The sequence below is a fragment of the Lepus europaeus genome, chromosome 22 (assembly GCF_033115175.1).
Source record: "Lepus europaeus isolate LE1 chromosome 22, mLepTim1.pri, whole genome shotgun sequence".
NCBI classification, from domain to species: Eukaryota; Metazoa; Chordata; class Mammalia; order Lagomorpha; family Leporidae; genus Lepus; species Lepus europaeus.
Window position 1 is genome coordinate 30,276,200 of NC_084848.1, and position 19,783 is coordinate 30,295,982.

The 19,783-nt window shown below is 38.7% G+C and overlaps 1 protein-coding gene across 6 annotated transcripts in view; it reads right to left on the reverse strand.

Annotated features, from left to right (window-relative positions):
• The window catches only part of PCNX1 (pecanex 1), a 193,755-nt gene that overhangs the window by 61,853 nt on the left and 112,119 nt on the right, over positions 1-19,783 (reverse strand). For all 6 annotated transcript variants that reach the window (XM_062181387.1, XM_062181386.1, XM_062181383.1 and 3 more), the window contains 5 exons: positions 16,170-16,323; positions 12,388-12,420; positions 8,845-9,016; positions 8,262-8,372; positions 6,316-6,407 (listed from right to left, as the gene is read on the reverse strand). In XM_062181387.1, the coding sequence (XP_062037371.1) occupies positions 6,316-6,407; positions 8,262-8,372; positions 8,845-9,016; positions 12,388-12,420; positions 16,170-16,323 (562 nt within the window). The remainder of the gene's footprint in view (positions 1-6,315; positions 6,408-8,261; positions 8,373-8,844; positions 9,017-12,387; positions 12,421-16,169; positions 16,324-19,783) is intronic.

Below are 19,783 nucleotides of genomic sequence, written 5' to 3' on the forward strand. Positions count from 1 at the left end.
AATCATGTTAAGTTAATCTCAAAATGACTTGTTTATCTTATTTAGATTAAGAATTTAGAATTTTCATGCAGTCAAAGCAATCCATGAACACCTCCTGTTGTTTGAGAGCCCCTAAAATGTGTGCTGAGCTGGTACTAGGAGGTGGGACCTTTGAAAGGTAGTAATTAAGGTCACGAACAGGAGTGGCACCCTTATAAAGAGACCCCAGCGAGCTCCCTGGTCCTTTTTACAGCAGGTGAAGATACAAGAAATCAGCTGTGTGCAACCTGGAAGGGGGCTTTCATCAGAGCCCAGCTATGCAGGCATCCGGATCTTGGACTTCCAGCCTTCAGAACTGCGAGAAGTAAACTTTCATTGTAAGTCACCCAGGATGGTCCTCTGTCATGGCAGCTGGAACTAAGGCATTTTCCTAACTTACAAATTACATATAAACTAACGGGTATTAACTATTACCTCTAATGAGTCACTAACCAGACAAACAAAAAAGCAAACAAAACCCAGTTAATGGATTCTGACTCAGGAGTGGGAGTAGGGCTACAAACTATGAAAAACAGAGTCCAGCTGCTTAGGGAAGCTAATGTAGACCCTAGGACTGAATGGTGTGTTTGTTCTACCCACAGTAATGGGTTTGGACTCCTTAGAAGATCTAAATATTTTTGCTTTAATGTATACTGGCAATGATCAAAATCTCTAAGAAATATAACATCTGCAAAGTTTACACATTTTAAAAGATTGCACTACAGTGGGGGCCGGCGCTGTGGCATAGCGGGAAAAGCCACTGTCTTGCAGTGCCAGCATACCACATGGACGCCGGTTCGAATCCCAGCTGCTCCACTTCCAATCTAGCTCTCTGCTATGGCCTAGGAAAATCCTTGGGCCCCTGCACCACGTGGGAGACCCATAAGAAGCTTCTGGCTCCAGGCTTTGGATTGGCACAGCTCCAGCTGTTGCAGTCAATTGGGGAGTGAACCAGCGGATGGAAGACCTCTTCTCTCTCTCTTCCTCTGCTTCTTTCTCCCTATAACTCTGATTTTCAAATAAATAAATAAATCTTTAACAAAAAAAGAATGCACTAAATTGGTCTTAGAAATTTTTAGCTTTTAATGAGCTAAACATTCTGCTTTCTAAAATGAAAAACAAGAACATTAAGTAACGTCAAAATCAGGAAACAACAGACACTGAAGCATACACATGGGTATAGCAAAGTGTTATGGCAAAAATGAACTAAAGGTTACTTTATTTGGGTGTAAAATATTTTTGAGACCATGAATAGATTTTTCATAATGCTCATTTTCCACAAACTTTATTTTTTGAAAGGTGGGCAGGGAGATATTTTGTTTACTGGTTTACTCCCCAAATGCCTAGAACACTCAAGGCTGGGCAAGGCATAATACGATGTATTGAGCCTCCCATCTGGGTGGCAGTAACCCAAGTAGCTGGGCTATCATCTGCTGCCTTCTACGGTGAGCATTAACAGGAAGCTGGAATCAGAAGCAGAGTCACCATACAAACCCAGGCAATTCAATACGGAATGTGGGAATCACAAACGGCATCTTTTTGTTTTTTTGACAGGCAGAGTGGATAGTGAGAGAGAGAGAGAGAGAGAAAGGTCTTCCTTTTTGCACAAACGGCATCTTAACCACTTTGCCAAATGTATACTCCCTGCACAAATTTTCTGAAGACCCCTCTCATGCGTGGTTTTCAAAGTTTTTTGCAAAAGAATAAACTGATCTTTTAATTTTGTTTTCCACAAATTTCTTGAAGTACTCTTGTATTAATCAACAGGTAAAATAACTTAAACTATTCCTAAAGGTATACAATAGTTTCTCAATGACTTGAATTATGCAGGGAGTCACTACTGTTCTCATATTTTTAGTGTTCTTCCATAATTATTCTCTATATAAAATATGAATATTTAAAGCCTTTGTATATGCTTTTTAAAAAAAGCACAAAGAAAGAAGCATCAATTCTTTGGCATATTACCTTCCTTTTAAAAAAGAAGAAATTCAATAGCAATTCTTGGAAATCACTCCATATTATTGCATACAACTCTATTTTTTTTTTTGTGGCTGCATAGCATTCCAATATATGGCTATACTATAACTAATAGAATCAGTCACAAACAATAGATAGTGGGTATTTTCTAGCTTTTTGCCATTATAAATGCTTCTTTTTGTGTGTGTGTGTGTGTGTGTGTGGTTTTTTTTTTGACAGGCAGAGAGACAGTGAGAGAGAGAGAGACAGACAGAAAGGTCTTCCTTTGCCGTTGGTTCAACCTCGAATGGCCGCCGCGGCCGGTGCACCACGCTGATCTGAAGGCAGGAGCCAGGTGCTTCTCCTGGTCTCCCATGTGGGTGCAGGGCCCAAGGACTTGGGCCATCCTCCACTGCACTCCCTGGCCACGCAGAGAGCTAGCCTGGAGGAGGGGCAACCAGGACAGAATCCAGCAGCCCCTACTGGGACTAGAACCTGGTGTGCTGGCGCCACAAGGTGGAGGATTAGCCTAGTAAGCCGCGGCACCGTCCGCCATTATAAATAATCCTATAATGAAATTTTTGTATATAATCTTTGTTCATATACACAAGTATATCAGATTATTATACTATAATTTTTTTTTTTTTTGACAGGCAGAGTGGACAGTGAGAGAGAAAGACAGAGAGAAAGGTCTTCCTTTTCTGTTGGTTCACCCTCCAATGGCCACCACAGCCGGCACACTGCACTGATCCGAAGGCAGGAGCCAGGTGCTTCTCCTGGTCTCCCATGGGGTGCAGGGCCCAAGTACTTGGGCCATCCTCCACTGCACTCCCGGGCCATAGCAGAGAGCTGGCCTGGAAGAGGGGCAACCAGGACAGAATCCGGCGCCCAGACCAGGACTAGAACCCGGTGTGCCGGCGCCGCAGGCGGAGGATTAGCCTATTGAGTCGTGGCACTGGACCACTATAATCAATAAGATGAGAGTACTTCAAAAGGTTCATGGGAAAAATCAAATTAAAAAATAAGTTTACTTTGGTGCAAAAAAACTCCTGAAATCTAGGTAAAGTTCTGCCATAATAAATACTTTCCATGAATTTTATGAAGAACTGTCCTATCTAAAACTAAAACTGTGTATTGCAAAAGTTGTAGCCCAGAAAACAGGACCTTGTTACCTCTCTGACTGCCTCAGGGCATAGGAGACAGGCTGGCAGCTTTATCATTGCCACTGTTCTGCCACATAATTACAGTTCAAAAAGCCTTTGTAAACCAGACTTCCAGGATTACAATTTCAAATAATGATTCACTTTCCAAAACATGACCCCAAACTCAGACCTAAAACCTGTACTGGGGTGGTGTAAAGGTAGAACACATGAGAGAGGCATGGATTTGGATCTTACTGTCGCTACTTCTTTGCTGGGTTTAGTTCCATAATTATCTCCCTTGTACCAGATTTTGTTACCCTCATCTGTAAATGCAATCAATTCTCAGATGCTTTTAAAACACAATAATCAGAAAACTCCCATCAAATGCACAAACTTCTCAACTATATTCTAGAAAGAGTAGAACATATTTCCTTAATACCTCTTCAAACCTGCACTTATATTATTCTGGCTTCCTTAACCAAAAGGCCACAGAAGCTGCTTTGGTTAAGTTACCAATATTCTGTTAATGGCCAAATTCACAAATTCAGTTGCCTCTGAAGTTCCCTTTGTAGGATCCTGTTTTCTCCAACATTTAAATATTGGCATTTCTGAGTTCTTTCCTCATCCACTGTCTTTTGTCAATCCTCATTAGCAACCTTTTTTGTTTTACACTTTATTTCATTTTGTTCATGATTTCTAAATCTATTACTAACTCGAATAACCACCTACTATGCATCTATAAATATCAAGAAATGCGGTGTTCAAATGTAAACAATACCCATCTTCACCAAACTCCAACGTTTCCCACTCTGCGCATTAGTGCCACTCTCTCACCCTATCCAGCAATCCTCCCAAATGCTATTCTGGCTCTTTTCTCTTTATTCAGCCAGCCCCTCGATATGTTCATGGGAGCCTCCTAACTTCAAGATTAAAGCACAACAATTTCTCCGTTGTGATCCCCCTCCACCTCGACTTCCAGCTCCTTCATGCTGGAGACAAGTACTCTTTCTAACTTGCGATTTTAATAATTTGCTTGCCTTAACTCAGATATGCTGATGCTCTTTAATCTTCATCCCAATGCATTCAGGATGAAAGATATTGCATAATTCAGCTCTTATCTTTCTAGCCTTTCCCCATGTAATCAAAACTCTAGCAATTCCAAATTATCTGCTGTTCCCTCTATATATTTTCTCTACAACTCTATGGCTCTTCATACCTTGCTTCAACTAAGTCTTATCTGTCTTTCAAGTTTTGGTTAAAGCCACCGAGTTTTGGTTAAAACCACCCCCCTGGAAAATTGTTTTATCATTGCTTGGCTGAATAAGGCTATCTTATTTTTTATACCCATAGCACTCTGATTTCATAGCCTTAATTACAATCTGTATTGAATATATGGATTGACTTGTTAATCACAGCTAACCTTTAAGCTCCTTAAAAGCAAGGAATGACTTTTAGTAGAGTACCTGGATATGGTAAGTGTTCACTACATGAAGCAACCAAGGATACTCCAACTTTTCAGAGTCCTTTCAACTCTATTACTCTCTGACTGCCTTAAATTAATAATTTTTAAAAACTCAGAAGTACACATAAGAAGTTGAAAATTGTCTGTAAAAAACTGAAAATTTGGGGCCAGTGCTGTGGTGCAGCAGATTAAGCCACTGTCTGCAGTGCTGGCATCCCATATGGGTGCTGGTTCTAGTCCCAGCTGCTCCACTTCTGATCCAGCTCCATGCTTTGTGCCTAGGAAAGCAGTAGCAGATGACCCAAGTCCCTGGGTCCCTGCACCCATGTGGGAGACCTAGAAGAAGCTCCTGGCTTTGGCCAGGAACCAGCCTTGGCTAGTAGAGGCCATTCAGGGAGTGAACCAGTGGATGAAAGACTTCTTTCTCTGTGTCTCTCCTTCTCTCTCTATAACTCTGACTTTCAAAAATATAAACAAATCTTTAAAAAAAAACCTGAAAACTTTTACGTTTACACTTTGACAACAACAGTGCTCATAAGGATCATCCAGATCCTTTTGACTCAATAATGATGTTGAATTTTTTGTATTTTTACTAGCCTCTATCTTAACGTGTATTCTCTGAACTTGTTCTTTTAGTTTTTTTTTTTTTTTTTTTAATTTTATTTTTTTGCCAGGCAGAGTTAGACAGTGAGAGAGAGAGACAAAGAGAGAGAGAGTTATAGACAGTGAGAGAGAGACAGAGAGAAAAGTCTTCCTTCCATTGGTTCACTCCTCTAATGGCTGCTACGGCCGGCGCTGTGCCAATCTGAAGCCAGGAGCCGGGTACTTCCTCCTAGTCTCCCATGCGGGTACAGGGACCTAAGCACTTGGGCCACCCTCCACTGCCTTCCTGGGCCACAGCAGAGAGCTGGACTGGAAGAGGAGCAACTGGGACTAATACCCGGTGCCCCAACCGGGACTAGAACCCAGGGTGCCGGTGCTGCAGGTGGAGGATTAGCCAAGTGAGCCATGGCGCTGGCCTGGACTTGCTCTTGTAAAGTTTAAAGAAATCATGACATAAAAAATGGCTATATAAATTCTTTACTCAGAATCAAAAATTAACTTCAGATTTTGCAATTGCCATGCCTACCCCTATCACAGATGAGCCTAGTTTCAGATCTATTTCTACTTTATTTATATTATATATTTGAAAGGCAGAGTTACAGCGAGAGAGGCAGGGTGGGGGAGAGAGAGAGAGACAGATCTTCTAACTGGCCATAGTGGTGGTGGCTGGACCAGGCTGAAGGCAGGAGCCAGGAGCTACTCCACAGCTCCCTCGAAAGTGGCAGAGGCCCAAGAACTAGGGTCATCTGCTGCTGCTTTCCCAGGAGCATAACTAGGGAGCTAGATCAAAAGTAGAGTAACCAGAACTCGAACTGGCACCTATATGGAACGCTGGCAACTGTGGGTGGCAGCTTCACCTGCTATGCTGCAAAGCCAGCCCATTTCTAATAATAACCTATGATTACTGCATGGAAGAGAATTTTCTTTCAATAACAGTTAAATGTTAGGTTACTTTCAAATTTGAACTGATGGAGAACCATGTTCAGCCCATAAAGACATGGAAATGAATGCTAATATGTCATGGGGTGGGGAGGGGGTAATAATCAAATTATTAGTTTAAAATAATCCTCACACAAGAAATACTTCATACAGGAACACAGCCTTAAAAACAACACACTACTATGTCTTTCTCACCTTTAAAGCTCCGTAGCACAATCCATACAGTAAGGCAACAGCCACAATGCTACAGACACAGCTGTACAGTGCTGCAAGTAGGCTGGTGGTGGCTAGACAGGAGGAAAAGAGAAACCATTATTTTGTAAACATCCATATATGTAAAAAGGTCAATGAGAAGCATTTAAATGTTGTGATTACCAGAGTTAAATATCTACTCAATTTGGTGAAAATTCAGTTAGTTTCAAAAGATTTTGACATGACAAAAATCTGCAATCCATAATCTTTGCTTCAAGACAAAATGTATCTTGGGAGTAATGTAGCAAAATGAAATTATACATACACAGTATTATATTTCAAGAATGAATCTCATGTTAACAAAAAGTATTGGACAATAAAGCCTACAGAGCCCTGGAGAGGAACTGTATTCTCATGTGTTAATTAATTCTCACTTACTAATTACTAAAAAAAATAACCAAAAAAGAAAATTAATAAGGAGTGGAGGTGGTAAGAGATACAGATTTTGTTTTTAAAATATGGACGGCAGATTTTCTTTAGTGGCAATTTTCAATGATCATAAAAGAAATCTGCAGGAAAAAAATTCTTTATTAAATATAAAACTACCTTATATAAGTTTACAAATTATAACAAAGCCCACTGTTATTAGCTGACGACACTAAGTCTTCTCCATATTATCTGGATGAGTTTAACACCAACACCAGTTTGTAAATACTGAAACTGTATTCTACCCATCTAGTCATGCAGGTTGACGGAACCAGCTTTGACTTAATTTACATACCTTCAAAGAATTTTCAAAACATTAAAAATATTCTAGTATGAGACACAGCAACATGAAAATGCTTCATTTCTATTTAATATTTAAGCCATAATATCAACACTATCAGCAGACATGATTTCAAATGTACATGCTTGAAAAGATAAGGACTGCAATTGTGAAATATAAAAAAAGACTATAAAGTTACAGTAATTTCTTTCCTTTTCATATATTTCCTCGAGCAGCATGCTCATCTTTTAGTAAGGTCTTAAACTACTACACTAAATAATGGTGTATTTTAGCCGTACTGGCTGCTGAGAGACTGTTGTCAAGTTCTGTAAAACACTGTCCATTCTAGGGTAACATGATGTGGTCAAATTTATTTTTTAAACAACATATACATAGGGGAGCAGGCCATTAGCCTATTGGTTAAGATGCTGGTTAGGATGCTCACATCCCACATTAGAGTGCCTGTGTTTCAAACACAACTCCAGCTCTTGACCCTGGGAAGCAACAGTGATGTGCGAATAGCTGGGTTACTGCCACCCACATGGGAGGCCTAGACTGAGTTCTCTGCTCCCAGATCAACACTGCCCAGTACTACCTGTTGTGAGCTTTTGGGGAGTGAGTGAGTGGATGGGTGCTCTCTGTCTTTCAAACAAATAAATGAAATATATATGTAAGGGAATACATTTATCTAAGTATATCATTTCATATCCACAAATTCTACTTTGAAAGCAGAGGTATTTCTCAAAAGCTTATTTAGCAAAATGTTTTTAGATTCTGGTTCTGATGTTTCCATTCTAAAGATAAAACAAACTAAGTACACAGACCAATCAAACACACAAATGAGTTCAAAACCCAAATTTGATGCCTACATTGCATTTGATTCTATTTGAGACAGATGATGAAGGCTCCATGTAAGCTCACTGTAACTTTTAGTTTCAGACATTATTTTACCACTTCTTATATAATATCCCCATTATTCTTGGCCCTTTCACTAATGTGGCAGACATGACTACTACTTCCTATCTACAAATGAATTGCTTCTTACTCTTCAACTGTTAAATTTTTTTTTCTAATATCAATTCTAAAAAGTAAAAATTGGAAAAGCATTTTAATATTCAGCTTACTATTTTATGATCTATAAAAGCAATACTGTAATTTGTAATTTCAATAAAGAAGTACTCACCATTACCACCAAAGATATGAATATCCAGTTGTTCACAAAGGTACATTACAAATGTATTGACCTGAGGCAGGAGACCAATGAAAAATACTATTGGGAAACAGAGAGTAAACACTATAGAAGAAAGAAAAGTATATTAAAAAATATACTGTAACCATCTTTTGTTCATTGAAAGATCATAAACAATGAAAAGGAATCCGAAAATCAGCACAAATTACTAAGCAATTTTTAAAAGCATTTAATATAATTTATCTCTACATAACTAGTTCGATCTTAAATATAATCTTTTCAACTATAAACACTTTTTAAAATTATTTCACACATTCATTCTATTGGGAACCTAAGCTGAGAAACAACAAGAACACTTTTCACTGTATCTGCTGCAGGAGCAGAACTCCTGCTGTTCATCATCGGCGTCCGTCTTCACAGTAGCCCTATGGTTTTGTTCTTCAGAAAGAATTACGCTAAATTGCAAAATAGGCTAATTGAAACTATTTCAGCTATAGAATTGATCTACTTATCAATGAACTGTTTGTATACAAAAATATTAAATGTTAAGATCAGAGATACTTTAATGATGACTCACCTATAACTAAATCCCTGGCTGATATAAATACCAATGGATTGGTGAAGGTTACTCCGTATAATTTAAACTTGGTTGTAGTAAGATTTCTGCTGCCATAATCCAACAGCCAAATAAGACCACAACACAAACAGAAATAAACTGGTCGACTGTAGGCAATGATACGATTATGACCCTGAAAAATATATTTTTTAAAAAGTCAGTTTAGTTAATTTTGTGAGTTACAACTAGTTACTGAGATCATCAAAGGCATATATTCTTAGCACAGAAAATTTTTCCATATAGAAGCAGTTTCTTTAAAACTAATTTATTTATTCAGAAAGAGAGCGCGAGCTCCCATCCACTGGGTCGCTCTCTAAATTCCCACACTAGCTGGGGCTGGGCCAGGCTGAAATCAGGAGCCAGGAATTCAACTCTGAGTCATTCATTGGCTGCCAGGGAGTCCAGGAGCAGGAAGCTGGATGGCAAAGGCAGCAGTCAGGAGGGAACCCAGGCATGCAGCTATGCAATACTGGTGGCCCAATCAGCTGTATCAAATGCCCACAATGAAAGCAGCCTTCATGTGGTTGCAGAGAGAATAATATATGACAGGACTCCAAAAGTATAAAGAAAAATGGAATTTAAAGTATGAGCTTATTTTGGCGCAGAGAATTTTTTTTGTAATAGTTGGAAAATTACTATTATTTAAGAAAACTGCATGGATTTCAAAAAACTTGCATTAAGAACTAATGCATTAATTCTACTTTCCATGAACTTTTGGAAGTACCCTCACAAAGGGGAGGAAGAAGAGAATAAACCCTGTGATACTGGATTGAAATCAAAGGTATGGGTATAAACTCATTCTTTTTAGTATGTATACGAATAGGTATAGGACAAGACACATTAGAGTATTTGCCTAGAAGATATTTGTTAATTCCAAAGAAAAAAATAACAAACATTATAGTAGAGTAATAGTTCTTGACAGAGTGGCGGGGGGTCTCACTCCTTAGAGGAGACTTCGTAATGTCTAACCACAACTCTGGTGCCCACTTGGGGTGGGCATGCCAATAGCCATCTAGTGGGTACAGTCAAGAACGATGCTGAACATCCTATAATGCACAGGACATGGCCTCCACCCCCAGCAAAGAATTCATACTGCAGAGGTTTGAGAAACCCTGCAGACACCACCTCTGTCCAAAAGATCAAACTTAACATCACCAATAACAGGATAAATTAACTTCATGTAATTCTTGACAATATACACTGTGAATAACTTACTCCTTTTAGACTATTCCTACCTAAAAATGCATGTAATGAAAAAGAAACATCGGGCAAACTCAAATTCAGGGGCAGTCTACAAAATACAGGGCCTGTACCATCAACATTTCAGTATCTTGGAAGACAAATAGTGAGGAATTGCTCCAGATTAAAGGTGACATAAGATACCAATCGCATGACCAGGGGAGCTTTGTATTGCCAGCTGAGATAATGGGCAAACACCTAAATAAGATCCATAGATTAGAAATAGGCAATGCATCAGTGGTCTTACTTTCGGTAATTGCATTGAACTAATGTAAAGGAACACTTCTGTTTCTAGGAAACATATACTAAGATATTGAGAAGTAAAGGGTCCTGTCTGCGGGAAAATAGGAAAAAATGAAAAAGAAAAAGATCATATGCTAGAAATGGATTACAAAATATAGCAAGATGTTAACATAGGGAATCCACGTGAACACTATCAGGATTTCTTTTGTGCTTTCCTTATAACTTATCTCTAATATTACATCAAAATAAAAGTTAAAAAGCAAAGCTTCCACATATCATTACACTTCAAAACCATCTTACAGAAGAATAAACAGTCGAAATGCCTCCTTGTTATGTTTTGCTGAACTATTCTATTAATTATTCAAGTGTATGAGTAAGAAAACAATAATTTGGGACATGCCCAATCTGATTTGCCCCAAATGGTAGAGCTAGAAATGTGCCAGGGGATTCCAATTCAATCCCTTCAAGGTTGCATGTATCAATGCCATCTCACTAGTCAAAGTGATCAGTTTCAGTTCACAATTGATCATAATGATAGGATTATGATCATAATGATAGGATTAAGAATCAAAGGGATCACATACACAAGACTAGTGTCTGCTAATACTAACTGATAGAATTAAAAAGGAGAGAATGATCCAACATGGGAAGTGGGATATACAGCAGACTCATAGAATGGCAGATGTCCTAAACAGCACTCTGGCCTCAGAATCAGCCCTTAAGGCATTCGGATATGGCTGAAAAGCCCATGAGAGTATTTTAGGAATGGAAAGCCAAGACACTCTGGCAAAAAAAAAAAAAAAAAAAAAAAAAAAAACACCTAAATGAAAGATCTCTGAGAGTGAGATCCCAGTGGAAAGAACGGGCCATCAAAGAAGGAGGTACCTTTCTCTGAAGGGAGGAGAGAACTTCTACTTTGACTATGACCTTGTCTAAATAAGATCAGAGTTGGCAAACTCAAAAGGCTTCCATAGCCTTGGGAACTCATGACAAGAGCCTAGGGTGATTACTGATGCCATAAACAAGAGTGCCAATTTGTTAAGTCAACAACAGGAGTCACTGTGCACTTTCTCCCCATGTGGATCACTGTCCTTAATGTGTTGTACAATGTGAATTAATGCTATAACTAGTACTCAAACAGTACTTTACACTTTGTGTTTCTGTGTGGGTGCAAACCATTGAAATCTTTACTTAATATATACTAAATTGATCTTCTGTATATAAAGATAATTGAAAATGAATCTTGATGTGAATGCAGTGGGAGAGGGAGTGGGAGATGGGAGGGTTGCGGATGGGAGGGAAGTTATGGGGTGGAAAAAGCCACTGTAATCCAAAAGCTGTACTTTGGAAATTTGTAGTTATTAAATAAAAGTTAAAAAAAAGAAAATAATAATTACATTCAAGAAAGAAAGTAGCACCATGAAATATTTCTTGGAGGTTATTTTTGTACTACTTTAAAGAGACTACCCATTGGTCTTTCTATTAAATAAATACTCAAATTGCCTTAAAACTGGATCATACTTCACAATAAATAGCACTAGGCAGGTAATATTTTTGTCTAAAATCATAAAGTAATTAACAAAGTCTGCATCTCATTGCTTAGTCCAAAGTCTCAACACCAGACTTATACATTATTCTTTATTCTTGCTCCAAATGATTACCAAAACAAAATAATAAAAAGTTTTTGTCATTTTAAAATTTTACTTTTCAATATTCAAAATCTATTAAATGTAAATAATTAGGTAACACCAGTGTATGTGCACCATGTTTACCTCACTGAGATTTTCCTGAAACAGACTATCAAAGAATGAACTACTATGTTCATTTTCAATTAAGACTTAAGAGACAACAATCAGCATAATTTCTTTCAGGCTAATAAATCATCTATATAGCACATCAAAACTTAGATGAGAAAATAACATAAATCTTAATTCAGTTTGACACATGCTCAAAAAAATGTACCAAGGTCCTTTGATGAACATTAAGGAACTACAAGTTACAGCCATATGAAGAATGACTTACATGTCTGGGAGAAGAAGAATCCGGCTGAACGCTCTAATAATGAGACAAAAGGGACAGATTATACTCCTGAGGAACTGGCAATTTTGCTACTTTCAAAATTCCTGAAATGACTCCAACTAACTATCCCACAATCAAGAAGTGATCTACATTAATTCTGTCTCAAAGATGAAACAACAGCTCTGGAGACTGCTATCACTGTGAACTTAAAAACATCTCAAATCTCTCTCTTTTTTTTTTTTGTAATCTATAAATCTACAATTTACATTTGGCTTAATGTCACTGAAATGACATGTGGTAGACAGATCCAGCTCACTGCATGGCCTGGTATCCCATACATGTATAATTAAGGTAGAGTTCTTCCTCATAGGATGTTACATTACATTCACTCAGCACAGGCACAGTGACACAGGTTAGCTTATTTTTATATGCTATGTGACTTTTTTTTTTTTTCCAGAATTCTAGTTCTCCCCATAAATTCCAAGATTACTAAAAAAGTCGAGGGTATTTGCATTTTCACATCAAATTAATACAGAACGTTCAGTTGTGAACTTCCCAAACATTCAAAAGCCAGCACACAATTACTTCCCAAATCATGATCTTTCTCCCAATTCCCAGTTCACATCCAATGGTATGGCAAACAATTTTACTAGGATGGTCTATCACCACCCTGTAATTCTACAGTGGGCCAAGCTCAATAAGAGTGGCATTTGGCCCTTGGCTGGATTTGAAACCAGGTCATCCTTAAACTCTTTCAACTTCAACATCTATCCTCTAAAAGTTCTTATTCCTGACTTTTGTATTTCTGTTTTTGAAATTACTATTCTCCTAGTCAACTAGTCTCAAAACTCTCAGTCACTTTTAGGTTTTTTCCATATTTAACCATATTAAAATGGAGGCAGTGGACAAAATTAATGGACAAGGGACATTAAGGCCAGGGAGTGCATTAAATTGGTGTAAGGCAATAAAAGGATATATAAAGGTGGCAGAACTGAAAGGCAAGAAGAAACACCAATAACCTTAACAATAGAATCACCCAATTTAATCAAAGGGATTTTGTTCTGTGTGTGTGGTTTTTTTGGTTTTTTGTTGTTGTTGTTGTTGTTGTTTTTGACAGGCAGAGTTAGACAGTGAGAGAGAGACAGAGAGAAAGGTCTTCCTTCCATTGGCTCACCCCCCAAAAGGCTGCTACGGCCACTGCGTCGATCCGAAGCCAGGAGCCAAGTGCCTTCTCCTGGTCTCCCATGCAGGTGCAGGGCCCAAACACTTGGGCCATCCTCCACTGCCCTCCCGGGCCACAGCAGAGAGCTAGACTGGAAGAGGAGCAACCAGGACAGAATCCGGTGCCCCAACCGGGACTAGAACCCGGTGTGCCGGCGCCACAGGTGGAGGATTAGCTTAGTGAGCTGTGGCGACGGCCCTTATTATCTTTTTCAAAGATTTATTTATTTATTTTGAAAATCAGAGTTACATAAAGAGAGACAGAGAAATCTTCCTTCCAGGGTTCATTCCCCAGACGGTCACAATGGCCAGGGCTGAGTCAGGCCAAAGCCAGGGGCTTCATTGAGGTCTCCTACATGGCTAGCAGGGGCCCAGGCATTTGGGCCATCCTCCACTGCCTTTTCTAGGTCATTAGCAGAGAGCTGAATCAGAAGTGGAGGAGCGAGGACACGAACCGGTGCCCACATGGGATGCCAGAGTCTGAGGCTGCAGCTGTACGCAGTGCACCACAACACCGGTCCCATTGCTGCACTATTTTAAAAACTGTTAGATACACAGGATTGAAGCATGCGAAAGAGGTAAAAAAAAAAAAAAATTGTATACAATTCATATGTAGGGACAACAAATCATGTATTAAGAGAGGATGACTTCAGTGGCAACAAACTGAGGCTGAGAGTTAAAAAAAAGGGGGGGGAGGATTCTCATAAATTAAGAAGCCACTGAAAGAACAAAAAGGCAACCACAAAGGAGAACTGTCAGACAAATGGAAGTCACAGATGACCACAAGGAGAGCAGACAAATGGCAGAGTTTAACAGGTACTAAATGATGAAACACAGTGAATGGGGACTTAGAGAAAGAACACAGATGCAGCATTTAGACTGACTAACAGTAACCACAAAGACCATAATTTCAGCACAGCAATGAGGAAAGTACAGAGGAGCCTTCGAACAAATGGAGCAGACCACTTAGGTGGCTTACTCCAGAGGTCTAGCTGTACGTAGTAAACAGTGAGAGAAAAAGACAAGACAGCTGACAATAGAAACAGAATTAAAATAGTTTTCATGTTGGAAGAGGGCTCTGCATGTTAGTATATATGAGGCAAATAACCAATACAAAGCATAGGAAAACAAATGGAAAAGTAGAAACAGTGCATTATTAGTAACAGTACACACTGATTTAGAGCAAAAAGTGAAAACTTCAGTTTTATGTGAGTTGACAATTTGATTCTCTCATTTTTAAGGCTTGAAATTGATAATATTTAGGATTTTAAAATGTATTTAAGAGACAGAGAGACAGCATGCTCCCATCCACTGGTTCACTCTCCAATGGTCCACAGCCTGCAGGAACTGGGCCAGGCTGAAGCTGGGAGCCATGCAGATTGGTCTTCCATGTAGATTGGCAGGGACTCAGTCACTTGAACTGTCACTGTCTGCAGTAATAGGAAGCTGCATTCAGAAGCCTGAGCCAGGTATCATGTCCTGGTACTACACTGTGGGACACAGACACTTAACTGTCAGGTTAAACACCCACTTAAATGTTTGTTATCTTTCAGTAATGAATAACAAGGAGACAACAACTGCCTTATTCAATGTCCCAAAGAACATATATACTAGTTTTGACATTACTGTAGCTAACAAGGACACAAAAAATGAGACTGGGAAAGTTAATGCCAATAAATTAAAAAGGGCAGGTATTTGGTATGGCAGTTAAGACACTGCTGGGGACGCCTGCATCCCACACTGAAGTGCCTGGGTTACAGTTTCGCTTCCCTGATTCCAGCTTCCTGCTGCTACGCACCTTGGGAGGCAGCAGTGATCGTTCTAGTATTTCAGTATTTCAGGTTCTAGTATTTCAGTGGGCATTTGAGGAGTGAACAAGAAGGTGGAAGATCTTTGCTTCCCTCTCTCTGTATTTTGAATAAGTAAATAAAAATTTAAAAAATAAGAAAAAAACTTCAAGAACAGAGGATCTTATTTTAGCAAATACACAAATGTGGCTAGTGCTGTAGCAGGTAAAGCCACTGCTTGCAGTGCGGCATCCCATATGGCTGCTCCACTTCCTATCCAGCTCTCTGCTATGGCCTGGGAAAGCAGAAGATGGCCCAAGTCCTTGGGCTCCTGCACCTGCGTGGGAGACCCGGAAAAAGCTCCTGGCTCTTAGCTTCGGACAGGCTCAGCTCCGGCCGTTGTGGCCATTTGGGGAGTGAACCAGCAGATGTAAGACCTCTCTCTCTTTCTCTCGCTTGCGCTCTCTCTCTCTCTCTCTCTCCTCTACCTCTGTAACCGCCACCTTTCAAACAAACAAATAAATCTTTAAAGAAAAAAACAAATACACCAACATTTTCTTTTAATACAAAGAAGTTTCTAGGAAGCTCTACCTCCATACAATTATGTTATAAGTTTTATCCTCCTTTTGCTCTCTACAGAATCTCAAGTAAACATCCATATAATCTCAGGAAAAATAAATGTAAAGATTATCTTACTACAATTCAGTCAATAGTATAAAACCTTCTGCCTTTAACACAAACATTATTCCACTGCAGGAAAAGAAGAGACGTTGATACCTTCAGGAGTGAGTATTGACAGCTGGCTATTACCAGGCAGAACTGGAAGACCCAGATATCTCGGAAGAAGCCTTGTATGAGAAGAACAGATCCCAGAAAAGCCACAAGAATAGCCAGAATAACAGCTAACACATTTTCCAGGATCTCACGATTTCTGTAGACAGAAAAGCTTATAAGTAAGGTTTGTACCATAAATATTTAAGAAACTAATCAGATTGAAAAAGAGAAGACATCAATACAAACTTCCTAATGTTTGCTGAGGTACCATTTTGGTGCTAGGTTTGGAGAGGTTTTAGATCATACTGAAAAAGAAATTAGTTTCCTGTGGACACAACACAAATTGTTATGTACAAATAAAGCATGTCACAGCAAACTATGGAGTTCCCATTATTATACATAAACATACTGTAATTTTAATTCCTATTTAAAAATATTTTTTAATATTTGCATTTCTGTCAAATTTGATGCAAAACAGCTCATCAATTTTGGTGGCAAATAAACAATATATACAAAAAATAAATTTAAAAAATAAAATCTAAAAGAAGTTCCTATAAAATCCAAATGTTACTCTATATGAGTAAGGTCTACAGCCAATTTTTGATATAAAGTGGTTTTATTTTTCTTCTCTCTCAGTCATCTGAAATAATCCAAAACCTCACCACAGAATTACTTAAGCACAAATTCTCACAAATTTGAGGATGAAGGCAGAGTCAAAGATCATCAATTTTGCCTCCATTAGAGTTGCTGGGACAATTGTATGCTTTATTAGACTGCACAAGAAACAGTATACTGCCCAAGATACAAACTAAAGCAATAACGGTTACTTCTATGTCCCACAAAAAAATTAAGACTAATCATTACTTCTTGGTGAAATGCTCACAAAATGTTAGGCAAATATGTGCTAAAAATTATGATTTTAAATATTAAATGACAGGGAAAATGCTCAGTACTTATGCTACTCAAAGAAAAGCAGAATACAAAAACCAAGTATACAGGAGGATATTAGTTCTATTATTTAGAAATAAACACTTACAGATCAAAAGAGACAACAAGTCAAAAATGGCTTTACTAAAAATTATCTGTGGCCAGATTATAGTTTGCTTATTTCTGTCCTGAAAACTTCCTACATATTAGTATTTTCTACAATGGGTAAGGAATTCCTTTATCACTCACTTTATGAATTTAATGCCATTTTGTAATCGCTTGGGCCTAAAACCAAATTTCATAAACATCTCTATACTATTTAACAGTTCTAGCAGATTAAAAATGTTCAACAGTGTTTTCAATTCAATAAACTACTAGTACTTCCATGTGACCTTAGGAGGTAGTTATGTAATTCCATATCTGCCAATCATATGACCTCTTTTGAATTGTGCTGCATACTACTTCCCTTGTAATTCAACAGGTGCTTCCTCAGGCTTTTGTTTAATCTTGAATATTGAGAATCCAGTTTATCAAGATGTTCTTTAATACTCTTATTTTTGGCATCACAGTTAAGAAACATTGCCTAACACAAGTTCACAAAATTTCCTCATTTATCTTTTCCCCCCAGAAGTTTCATTGTTTTAAGTATCACATTTATGCCTATCATCAATTTTGAATTAATTTTTCTAATAAAATACACAGTAAGGATAAAAGTCCCTTATTTTTGTTTACTTTCTGCACGTGGAAATTCAATCATTCTAGCACCTTCTGCTGAACAAGTTATCCTTTCCCACGTTTCCCATCTCATTAATCTGAACATTACTGTGATACCATCTGGACCTGGAGTGTTCTTTGTTGGAAGGTTGATAACCGCAATTTTTCATGAACTTAATTTATATTTTTCAAGAAATTTGTTCATTTCATCTGCCCATTTGTCAAATTTACTTGCATATAGATATTCATAATATTCTCTTATTTTTAATATCTGCAGAATCTGTCGTGGTAATCATATCTTACTTTCTTGGTGCCTGTGGTTGGTTGGTTGGTTTTGTTTTTTTCTGTTCTAGCTGGCTTAAGATTTATCAATTTAAATGATGCTCTTAAAGAATGAGCTTTGGGGGTCAGCGCTGTGGTGCCGCGGGTAAAGCTCCTGCCTGCAGTGCCAACAACACACATGGGCGCCGGTTCGAGTTCTGGCTGCTGCGCTCCTTTTTTTTTTTTTAAGATTTATTTTATTTGAAAGACAGAGTTACAACAGAAAGACAGAGGGAGAGAGAGAGAGAGAAAGAGAGACAGAGAGAGAGAGAAAGAGAGAGAGAGAGAGAGAGAGAGAGATATCGAGAGATCTTCCATCCACTGGTTCCCTCCCCAAATGGCTACAACAGCCAGAGCTGGGCTAATCCAAAGCCAGGAGCTTCTTCCAGGTCTCCCACACAGGTGCAGGGGCCCAAGTACTCAGGTTACCTTCTACCACTTTCCCAAGCCATAACAGAAAGTTGGATCAGAAATAGAGCAGCCGGGACTTGAACCAACACCCATATTTGATGCCAGCACTGCTGGCAGCGCCTTTACCTGCTACGCCACAGTGCTGGCCCCTGCTCCACTTCTCATCCAGCTTGGGCCCCTGCACCTGCATGAAACCTGGAAGAAGCTCCAGGCTCCTGGCTTTGGATCGGCCCAGCTCCAGCTATTGTGGCCATTTGGAGAGTCAATTAGCGGATGGAAAATCACTCTCTCTCTCTCTCTCTCTCTGCCTCTGTGTAACTCTACCTTGCAAATAAATAAATAAATCTTTGAAAAAAAAAAAAAAAAAAAAAAAAGATGAGCTTTTAGTACCCTAGATTTTCTTAGCTGTTTTTCTGCTTCCTTGCAGAATTCTGTTTTTTTTTTTTTTTTTTAATTATTATTTTCTTCCTTCTGATGCTTGAGCCAAATGTGTTCCCTTTCTTCTAGTTTCCTATGGTGGAAGTTAAAGTCACTGATTTGAGATCTTTCCTTTAGGTATGGAGTGCAATAAATTTTCCCAAGTATTGCAAATAGTGGCATCCTAGAAATTCAGATATATTGTGTTTTCATTTTCACTTGGTTCAAAATGCTTTCTAATTTGCCCATTTGATTACTTCTCTAACCCTGAATTATTTAGAAGTGTTATTTAGTTTCCAAATATTTGGGAATTTTCCAAGGCTCTTGTGTTATTATTCTTTAATTCCACTGCAGTCAGAGAACATATTATGTATGATCTGAATCCTTTTAAAATTTATTTTTAAAGATTTCTTTATTTATTTGAAAGTCAAGAGCTGCAGACAAGGGGCTGGTTATGTTGCGTAGTAAGTTAAGCATCTATCTGTGCACGGGCATCCCACATGGGTGCCGCTTTGAGTCCTAGTTGCTCCACATCTCATCCATCTCTCTGCTTGGCCTGGGAAAACAGCAGTAGATGGCCCAAGTGCTTGTCCCCCTGTACCTGCATGGGAGACCCAGAAGAAGCTCTTGGCTCCTGGCTTTGCACTGGCTGAGGTCCGGCTGTTGTGGCCATTTGGGGAATGACCAGCAGATGAAGACATCTCTCTCTCTGTCTCTCCCTCCATCTGTCTGTAACTCTGCCTCTCAAGTAAATGTAAAAATACTTAAAAATTAATAATAAATTAAGAGTTGGAAACAGAGAGTAAGAGAGAGAATTCTGTCATATG